This window comes from Malurus melanocephalus, unplaced genomic scaffold (assembly GCF_030028575.1).
Source record: "Malurus melanocephalus ecotype Western Australia unplaced genomic scaffold, MMel_1.1 scaffold_22, whole genome shotgun sequence".
Taxonomy (NCBI): domain Eukaryota; kingdom Metazoa; phylum Chordata; class Aves; order Passeriformes; family Maluridae; genus Malurus; species Malurus melanocephalus.
Genome location: NW_026623254.1, coordinates 1,573,979 through 1,585,116, shown reverse-complemented (window position 1 = coordinate 1,585,116; position 11,138 = coordinate 1,573,979). Strand labels below are relative to the sequence as shown.

Here is an 11,138-nt window from a genome sequence, read left to right as displayed (position 1 = left end):
AAATTTCAGGCACAAAGTTTCATAAAGTTACAGTGAAAYGAAAGCAGAGGGAACTAACAGAACCTGATGTACTGTTTTGGAAACCCTGACCCTCGATGTAACTTCTTGCCAGAACACGCTTGTCACAAAAATGTTATTTGCAAGCAAATCAACATTGCCCCAAACAGTTTTCTGTCACAGCTCAGACTAAGCAAAGAACATCAGCTCTTCTGGCTTTTTTAGATGCCTTAGGGTTTTTGTTTATCACATTAAAGATTCCCAAAAACACTTGCAGATCTGAAGCCTTCTGTATGTGCTTTTAAGCCTAGAATTTAAAGTGATTTATAATCAATTTATATTAGAAGAATCAGCATTAGAGGAGCATACTGCTTCAAGTCAGACATTGAGTTAACTAAAAACATGAGGAGGGGAAAATCAATCTTGTCTGTTCAGCCTATTGTAAACTATCGTGACAAAAACGTGTTGCATGCTAAGTCTTGTCTCAGCAATAGTGGAAAGATTCCTAAAAAGCACTTGAAAAATTACAAAAATCTGCTTTCTCAATGTAATGGTTAGCATTTATTAAAAGGAAAATTTTGAATTACTATTAGGCAGACTCATTTTATTAGTTCTAGGAAACAAAGCACCTCTTTCACAAATACTTTGATATCAATCTTCCTTCTCGTTACATTTTAACCTGGCCAAGTTAATTTTRAGATTTGGTGTGCAGTTATGGAACCATAATTCCATATTTACCATTTAGATTGGTTATGCATTAACAGCCCTGGGGCTCAGAAAGAACCCCTTTTCTGCCAGGCCTACACAACCGCCCTCAGAGGGATCATTCCCATCCCAGATCTACTCAGACATTAAAAAAAAAAATCTTACAGGAATATGCAAGAAACCCACCCAACACTAGCCACTGCTTTTACCAGTGCCCAAATGCATTTTGTGAACAGTCTTAAGCAGCTGTCAGGTGGCAACAACTTTAAAATCACCATTGTGAAAACAGTGAAGGAACAAACACACCTCACATACCACAAGGTCAGTATAAGCCTGTTTTTCTGTGCTCCCAGAAAAAAGCATTAAGTTTCTGATCTGCTAGATCATGACAGGATTTTCTTGAATAAAAACCCCCATTTTACTATATTTACCAATGGCATCTTGTACAAGCACAGAATTCCTCCCTGAATCATGTGCTCACAGCTGGAGAGGGYGAGTTTTCTACTGCTTATTAAAACAATCCTATAGGATGCTGTGTAGGCTTCAAGTCTTCAATGGAGTAAGTCTCCTACCAGCCCAAGTCTACTATCACCTCAGTAAGATAAAAACTGAATTAAACATTGCTGTATCAGTTGCCAGAACCAAAACAGTTCTATTTAAAGAGGCACAAATGGACTCATTGGCCACAAGTTCAACCATGAGAACAGCAGGCAGCTCCCAAGKCACATGTAAGAAGTCAACATGAATACCAGATGATTTTGTGGGGGATGGTAATTTTCCTTGCTTTTGTGTAATCTCTAGAGACAGCTGGTATTCTACAGCTGCTCCAGCATTACTACCATTAAAGCATTGCTGAAATAACCATCTCATTACACACAGTAATGAAACTGTATTTTATTATAAGCAAAACCAGCTTTTATATCACCAAGAAACCAGGACCTAYACACTTTTCAAAGAGCTACCCATGTAGAAATCACTGTATTTGGAAATCAACTTATCATTCCAATTAGATGGGGGAACAAAAAAGTGTGGAGTTTTACAAAGAAACAAAACCAACCCCAAAAGTAATCAGAAAAAAAGCAGACCTCATTATGTAATATCTGCCAATATCCTGGTCCTTCCAGACAACAACAGCCACTAGCTCCAATTCACAGTATTCCAAAAGAAAACTGACTGCTTGTTCAAACTTGCTCAATGTTTTCTGCTCACCARTTCCAGACATGCTGTTTGGCAAAGAAAATCTACTAGTCCACACTGTGTGCTCTTCAGAACCATTTCCGCATTTCCTTCTTCCAGAAAAGAAAACAGCACAAAGTCACTGAGTACATATACTGCATCTTTGTGGGGAAAAAAAAAGAAGGAAAAAAATGGGGGTGTGGAGGGGTGTCTGATGCAGTGAAAAAGCTACATAGACAACTCATAGGCAACAGCAGAAGCATWTCTGGGAAGCCTGGAGAAAGGTAGGGAACCATCTTCAGTATTCTGCATTGAAAGGGTAGCTCTTGTGTGTTTTGCACCTGGAGGAAATCAAAAAGCAAAGATTATCTCAAAGTCTCAAAAGATATTGTGTGCAGCTGTAACCACTTCAAAGAACCACCAGTGGAGGAGCCAAACTGCATAAAAGCAGAGTCCATTTTSCTTGGTGATATGCTGCATTTCCAAACAAAAAGATTTTGACTGCCTTCTGTCATTTGGGCTCTAAGCATCTCAGGTGATGGRATCTAGGTGCTTTGTAGACAACTAATTCAAGGTTTTGCTGTTTACTGACAGAAGGATCTTTTTCGCAGCATTCCAAAAAAGATTTCATATCTGGCTCTAGGCTTTCAAGCTGCAAATTCTCATGTCATTTTTTGAATGTTCATCTATTTTCCCAACAAGTCCTGAAGAACACACAGATTTTGTAATATATTTAAGCAATATGGAACAAAATACAACAACTAAAGTTAATCAAGACTGAGTCTGCATCATGCTTTCTCCAATACAGACAAAGCAAAAATTATGAATAAGAAGCCTCCTGTTGCAATTCCAGCTACACAGAGTTTCTTGGTGACTGAACAKAAAATGAAGTTTGCTCAATGCTCATCATGTTTTGGTTCATAAAATGAACATTTAAAAAAATCTTACTCTGGAAAGTTATTTTGAGGATGATCCCTTTGAAAATTGAATTTGCATATACTGATTTTCAATCAAGCCTACTGTACACAACTTCACTTACTGATATAATAATAGTGTAAAGAAATGGAAGTACCACTTACATGGTCATTTCACAGGCTCTCCAGTTTCTATTAAAGCTGAGAATAGTTGCCATCTCATCTTGAGTCAATTCAAAGTCAAACACCTAATAAGAGAAAAAGCTGGAAATCATCTCTTTGAACCAATCTGTGCTTGTAAGCAAAAAAACAAAACAAAACAAAACAAAACAAAAAAACAACAACAAAAAAAAACCAAAACAAAAAACTTTAAAACAAAAAAACCACAAAATTAAAAAACAAGTCCATGGTACTCATTAGAAGAAGCGACTGCTCCATGAAGCAAATGGAAAGTGACAGCTGACTGGATTTCTGAGACTCCCCTAGGTGGAGTGGGGAAATGCAGGAATTATAAAATCTCAAGCTGCTTATATATGCCAATTCTTTTAAGAAGTTTAGGGAGCACTTAGTGTTGTAGAATGCCTCCATCTTTCACTTGTGAAGGATGCATCTTTCTATTCCAAAGAAGCTGCTGCAAAACTTCCATATTCCACCTAAAACCAATAAGTGTTTGGAAGCAAAATCCTAATACTGGGTCCAATCCAAGACCATTGAATATAAAGCAGCAACATGGTTTATGGATACCAGGACTATTTCCTTAAAAGTGCTTGCTCTGCAGAAGTCTTCTGTGGTGTGCTACTGCATTCAGACCCCAAATAAGCTGTCAAATGATTCATTCACATGACACAGAACAGGAAGCAAGACATAAAAGGACTGCTCAGATTATCAGSATATAGTGTTTCCAAAAGCTTTGTTCACTCCAGCTCTCCCCGTTGTAATCTTAAATTCAGCCCTCAACAGACTGTAGGTAAACATATGGAGAGAAAAAGCCCAGTTCTCTTGTCAGAAGAACACCTGGGAAGAGTGAGAAAGGATCACTGCTGTGGAAAGAGAAGCCAAGCCACTGATGGACATGCCAGGCACCCAGCTCATTCCTAACGACTCACCTTGAAGTTCTCCACAATGCGCTCTGGTGTGACAGATTTGGGAATCACAATCACATTTCTCTGGATGTGGAACCGAATGAGAACCTGCAAGAGGCAGATCATTGCATCAGAGAGGGGATGRCTCTTGTTCTAAGGCAAGCAGAGTCTGTTCCAGCAGTTTCTTGCTGTAAACAGTACAATTCAGCTGAATKAACCACCTATTTGGAGATGCTTTTCAAATCATACCTGAATTCTAAGCAGGACTTTCTGAAGTGCACATAGAGAAGTGGTGGAATCCCACACAGGCCTCCTTCCTCCTCCCCCCCTGCAGTTTAGCAATACTCATATCCTTTCCTTCCCACCCAGACCCACTAGGCTATTCAAGTCTTCCCTTCTTCGCAACAAGACTTGAGATGGGAAGACAAACATGGCAGCATCTGAAGACAGGTCATAAAARTGTTTGCTGTGATAGTCAGAGCACTCCTGCAAGCATGCATGGAAGKCCACATCAGGAACAAACCTGCATTGCTACCTAACACCATAGGGACAGGGAATGAAAAACCAGCCTGTCCTCCAGATTGTCATGAGCTGTCCTYCATGCTGTGCTACAGGAAGGTGTACTCTGGCACCTACCCACCTGTGCTGATGTTTTGTTGTGCTTGGCTGCAATCTCTTTGATCTTGGGGTCATCCAGAAGGGAAGGATCCTCTGGCTTAGCCCTACACAGAGGAAAGAAGATCAGTGGCAAGAAACATCCACAGGTCCAACCTAGCAGAGATCTGTATCCAAATCAACAATTAGTGATGTCTATATAGTCTCAGGGGTTCAAATTTAATTCACACCAGCTCCTTGGCAAAGCAACCTTACCATGGTCTGTCAGGAGAGCCAAGGGGACTGTAYGCTGTCACAGAAATCCCTTTGGATTGACAGTACTTGATCAGCTTCTCCTGGGTAAGGTATGGATGGCATTCCACCTGCCAACATAAAAGTAAACAGACTGACAGTGACTTAACTGCTTTAACATGTTCCAGGGATTTGTTTTTAATCAAAGGCTGATTTTTGTGCTAACTCATGGTCTCCAAGTTATATTACAGAGCCTTTGTTTTCTCTATGCACCCAGCGCCTTTCTATTTATAGTAGTTCTTTGCAGTGAAGGCTCCAAGGACTGTAACAAAACTCCTTTTTTTAAGAAGTTTTCTTATCCAGATCATCTCCAGCATAAGGGAAACTGGTTACATAATATCTTCAATGGRACACTTCAGTAAAATGCCCACTCAGGAAGGTATAAAATCACAGCAATAGGATTGGAGAGCGGGGAAGTACAAAGTTATCTTTTCATCCCTAACTAAACATGCTATAATATTTTTTACAGCTACTTACATTAACTTCAATGCCAGCATTGTCTCATTAGTTTTTATTTGCTTTGTGTCAATACCTCCAGTCTGAAAATTGTGAAAATAGCTGCCTGCTAAAGATTTTAGACCCTCAGCCCACTGTCCTTTACAGACCCTTTATAAACACACATGAATATACTGACCATTAATTCCCATAAAAATAGTTACCTAATGGAATACAGGCTCCTTAACAGTGGATCTGTGTTCTAGCCAGCAAATGCACAGATATGCTGCATGGAACACAAACTATTTGTGTGTCAGGAGGCAGTGAATGAACATGAATATTTGATACTTTGCACAGAGGGWCTTTCAGGACAATTCTACAGCAGGGAGCACTACTTTTCTTTCAGCAACCAACATCARGAATCGTTTTGACTACACTGCCATTTGAGCCTCCTGCAGCTGCACTCTGAAGGCAGTCCCTGGAAACTTGTGCTGCTGGCAGGTGGAGCAAGGGASTGCAAAACATGGAATCAGTTTACAGCCTTGAGCACTTTATTTGTGGTTCTAGCTGCCTGCTGTTATCAGAGGCCTGCATGTTTCTCCTCTGAGACATGTTGGAATATTAAACAGAACACAGAGCTCCATTTTTRGGACAGATGATACATATTTATTTTTCTTCAGCAGTTGCAGAAAGACAGCTACTCAAGAGCCACAGAGCATCTAGTTTTCTCAGATATTTAGTAGGTAGAATTTATACAAAAAGCAAGGCAAAGTCACCCTCACCTGTTCACTGGCACTCAAGTTGAAAAATTAAGTACTAGCATCGTTATGTAACTACTACCTTGCCAAATTAATTTCTCACTACAACTGAAACCAGCATCCATCCTGGCGGCATTCAAATAAAGAATGGGAATGACATGAAAGACAGTGGATTACATGTGAAATATCTGCAGTGTTTTCAGGAAGCAGTATTACTATTAGCCCAACTGGTAAGTGTCATAGCAGACAAGTTTTCAGGCTTGCAGGCATTCCTTCAGAAGCAGTAATTTATGAAGGACAGAGACTAAGGATCCAATGCTTTGTGCTTAACTTCATTATAGTCAATCAGTCAGAGGTTGAGAACATTTACAAGCCTGATAGGTCCAAGATCAGTGACCTCTACACCAGAAACAAGGATCATTCTCGTACAATGACAGTGGTAATGAGGTGTGGCAGATGTTGAAATATATAATAAAACTTACAGTAAGTTTCATAATAGTGCATTGGGACTGATAATGCTCAAACTACCACAATAAATCACCAAGTTCTAGCAATCAATAACTGYGACTGCAGTCATTCAAAAGCCATAGGAATCAAGGTCAAGTCTCAGTAGACCCCACAGGGGTCTAATCTGGGACTTGTGCTCTTCAGCAACTGGCGCCAGTCCATAATCATGTCAATCTTGTGGGACATATCAAACTGGGCAACAACCAGGCAATACACTCAAGGGCAGGACTGCCACTTCAGAGAGACCCACTCAGGCAGAAACAACAAACAAAAACTTTAAGGAATTCAACAAGGCCCTACACGAGGACCTGCACCTGGGAAGGAAAAGCCCAAAGCCAAGCACCTGAAAAGGAAAAGCCCCTGGCAATAACACAGGCTGAAACCTGACTACCTGCAAAGCAACTATGCTGGAAAGGACCTGGGGATCATAGTAGGCTGAGCTGGACATGAGCCAGCAGACAGCCCTGGCAGCAGGAACACAGCCAGTGAATTGTGGGAAGTGATCATTTGCCTCTACTCACACTTGCCAGACCACCTTCACAATACTGTGTCCAGTTTTCCCTCTTCCCAGCTTCCCTCAGTAGAAAAAATAGACACACTGCCATCAATTCAAGCAGAGGAACTCCAGGATGGGTAAGGGCTGGAGAACYTGTCTTACTGGGAAAGGCTGAGGCAGCTGGGCTTGTTCTRCCTGGAGAAGGGAAGGCTTCAGGCCTTCTAGTAGCAGCTTTTCAGTACCTAAGAGGTCATTCAAAAACAAGCCAAGCTCTTTATTGGTGCTTGGAGCAAGGCAACAGATGCAGCTGAAAACATGAGGTTGAGATGGGATGTAGGAAAGCTCCCTCTCCCTGTCATACACTCAAGGCAGGAGGTCAGGCAGAGCTCACTGCCTAGGGAGTCTCCATCCTCACAGGTTTTYCAGATGGATAAAGTCCTGAGMAACCTGGTCTGATCTCAYAGCTGRTGMTTCTGTGRTCARATCATCTCCCAAGGTCTCCYRCCACCTGAATTTTCCTAAGACTTCAYCCAAGTGCTCTCTATGCAACTGCTACTCTATGGCCTACCTTGCAACTTCATTTTCTCCTTCCTTCTAACCCCCGTGACATCTGAGCCATCCAAAAAGCATGTTCCTGATCAATTCCCACCCTCATTAGCAACAGGAAMTGGCTTCTCTACAGTAGTGCTATGAAAAGGTCATCCAATTCTCTGTTTTTACACATACCAAGTTTTACTCTATTGCAAGGAAGTTTTTAGAGCTCCCCCTCCTTCCCTCATACAAGAAGGGATTCTGGAGMTGCTCGTTGCCAGATTTCCAAACAGTGGCACAGAGACTTAATAAAAAAAACCAGCACCTTGGCATACAGATGCAGCTGGAGGATGGGATTGAAGAATATGCASAGGCTACTCCATTCTCTCTTTCTAYAACCTTATTTCAAAGTAAGATCTTAGTAATTTTCTTTAAAAAAATCCAACAACAAATGACACTGCAAAAAATAACACTGCCAAAACATTTCCCTATGTCAACTTGCAGCTTACCTGATTAGTTGCAGGCTTGTATTTCAGTCCTGGCTTGTTCAAGATTCTTTCAATTTGCTCATGGTTGAAGTTGGAGATTCCAATGGCTTTTACCAGWCCAGCATCCACYAGCTCTTCCATGGCCTGACAGAAAGAARCACAAAGTCAGCATCTAGTATACAAAGTAGGGCCTGAAGAGCACATTCTTCCTGACATACCTTGTTTCCTTYATGAGAAACCTGAAGTAAGTATTTAGATTTCCAGCGTTCAAGTTTGAGGAAAAAAACCTCAGAGCACTTATGTATTTGTGCCATTTGTCCTGTGCTCAAAAGGTTCATTCTTTGAGATTGTGGAAATTCACAGCAAGTTAGAAGTGGAAAATGATGAATTAATACACAGTAATCCACTATTATACCTGTGAATCCTTCTGAACAGTCCCAAGTATATGAGACTGCCTCCTGTTCTCAGCAGTCTCTCTGATGTTGTCATTACCTTCAGCAGTCTAAACTTTCTCCTTCTGTGGTTGAACTTACCTCCCAGGTCTGTAGAATATCTGTGTTGCTGGGGATAAACATGCCTTTGTCATCTACAGGGAACAGCTCCTCTCCTGCCTGTCAGTGAGAGAGAAATGGATTGAAGCACTCTTTATTGGGAGGTTRGGTCACCATCAGCTGAAGAGCATGATACTATAAATTCTTTATAAACTCTTACTGCAGGATAAACTATTTCTTATTATTATACTAATTATCTACACATAATACTCACTATCTACGTCTTTTCTTTTGTTTTCATATGGCATTATGGCAGTTTTTTTGCCTACAGTCAGCCCAGTAAGGACAGACACTTATGATGGACACTGCATCCCCTGGCTCATCAAATCCATAGGGTGAAACTTAAGTCTCCACTTGTAATACAGAAAGTAGAATTATAGCCAGTTTACAAAGGTATACAGTTGCCACCTGCTCATAATGAAGTGTTTTAGTGAAATGGATAATAAAGACCCAGTTAGGACTTGCAATGTGTTCACCTTATCCTGGATCACATTTCCTGACAAGTGGAGAGACTCATGGTTTAAGTTGCTGGCATAGGGAATGTTAGAACTACATGCCGGRTATCAACTTCACTCAGAACTAGTTATTTTCTACTCGTTCATTATTTACAACACAACATATTTTCACTTTGATAGTTCTGCCAATGTGAAGCTGATTTTAAAAATACAGATATTATGATGAACAGTTCATCTCGGAATYAAGAGGCAGAGAAAATATTTTGATCAAGCTCTCACAGAAAGACTAAGCTAGGACATATTTAAACTGAGACACCAGTTCCTTTGCATGCAGTCAGTAAAAGAGTTAGGAACAATAAAGTTTAACCTTTTTAAATCCAAGACTTGTGGAATGCTAAAATTCTTATAGCAAAGGTCAGTTCAAGCCAGATTGTATTAAAGGACCCAGTGATTTAAGACAAAAATGAAAAAYAGAAACAATCTCTTATTCTGTGAATCTGTAACATGCCAAGGAAAGAACTTCTATCAGATAGCAAAGTCTCTTCCCACACAGAAGGAGCCACACCATTATCAAATAAGCCTACTTTGGATTTGTAGAAGGCAAYACAAGCAATAATCATAATCAAAAAGAGAGATATAACTTTTGCTTGCAGCAGGGAAACCCATCCCTCGGGTTCAAGGTTTGCCTTTTCCATGATCAAAAGGGCAGCAGATGCCATGTAAGCAGGGATCTCAGAGGTAGGAATCAACAGCCTGGCTCACATGGCCACAGTAAAGCTGAACACCAGAGCAGAGCTGCTACACAAGAGACGCAGGATGATCTGTGCAGCTGGATCAATCATTGGGCTATAAAGCCACATAGCTCTTCAAAACTGCCACTCACAGACAAAGCCAAGGGTTTCAAGGTTACTGTACCTTRAAACCAAGAGGCCAGTGGATGAGGTAGAGATCCAGATAATCCAGTTTCAGGGCAGCAAGGGTCTTCTGGCAGGCTCCCTTCACCAGAGGCTTGTCATGAAACGTGCACCACAGCTGGAGACAAAAAGCAAAGACACATTGTGACCTCCTGGGTTAAAGCTCTTGGAATCTTCTGTACTGTTCAGCAGGGTGCCTGTTCCCTTTGGAAACTGATGAGAAACCGGCTCATCCTACAGCTCTTCAAGCAGGGCTTGTTCTGTGAGCAGGACTGGCCTATGATACTGAACAATAAGCGCAGTGGCAGCACACATGACTGCATGTCCTAGCAGACAGCAGAAATAAATTTCACTGATTAACACTGAAATTAAAAAAACACCTACTAGGTCAGACTGTGCACAAAAGAGGACAGCATAACTTCACACCAGAAAAAGTTGAAAGCATCACCTATATTCGTGGTACCCTGCATAATTCTCAACATAGGATAAGGTAAAGTAGGAAGCCTGTCTCAAGAACGGCTTAAGTGATGTTCTGAATTGTTCCATGTAGCACCACAGAGTAGGCAAGGAAATAATTGGGGAGTTACTTTTTTTTTAAAAAAAATAAAATCTCCTGGTATATTCTATATCACCTGACCCATACCTTACTGACAATGAAGAGATCCTCTCGCTTCACGACACCTTCCTTGATTTTCTGCTGGATCCCTTCCCCAACTTCATTTTCATTCTGGTACACATAGGCGCAGTCAAAGTGACGGTACCCGGCATCGATGGCAGCCATCACTGCCGCTGTTACTTTCCCTGGCTGCGACTGAAAAAAGCGACGGCAAAAAAGCTCTCATCAACACAGTATTGAAGACCTTTTTCATGGCAAGATAAAACTAAGAAAGCCACCACATTCTCAGCAATCCCCAGTTAAAATAAAGCCAAGTCCCAAAGGCGGCCTGGCCGGGTGCCGGCAGCGCTGCGCGACCACAGCCGCGCTCGCAGGGCCCGAGCCGCTCTCCTTCCTTCCTTCCCCCCCCTCCCCACCGCCTCACGCCGCCAGCCCAGGGGAGCGCGTCCCGGTACCTTCCATGTGCCCAGCCCCAGGATGGGCATCTTGGCCCCGGTGTTGAGCTGCACGTAGTTCACCATGGCCCCRCCAGCAGCACCGCCACGGCCGCTGCCGAAACCCGCGCCTTTAATAGCGAGCGGGGGCCGGGCCCGCCCGGCGCGGAGCG

The 11,138-nt window shown here is 41.9% G+C and overlaps 1 protein-coding gene across 1 annotated transcript; it reads right to left on the bottom strand.

Moving 5' to 3' along the window:
* Positions 1 to 837: 837 nt before the first annotated feature.
* Positions 838 to 11,138, bottom strand: LOC130588968 (aldo-keto reductase family 1 member B1-like). The gene is made up of 10 exons (XM_057390019.1): positions 10,987 to 11,138; positions 10,559 to 10,726; positions 9,917 to 10,033; positions 8,529 to 8,606; positions 8,017 to 8,139; positions 4,745 to 4,851; positions 4,515 to 4,596; positions 3,899 to 3,982; positions 2,958 to 3,040; positions 838 to 2,219 (listed from the first exon to the last, which is right to left on the bottom strand). Exons 1-10 carry the CDS (start codon positions 11,050 to 11,052, stop codon positions 2,177 to 2,179), a joined length of 951 nt encoding a protein of 316 aa, XP_057246002.1. The 5' UTR covers positions 11,053 to 11,138; the 3' UTR covers positions 838 to 2,176.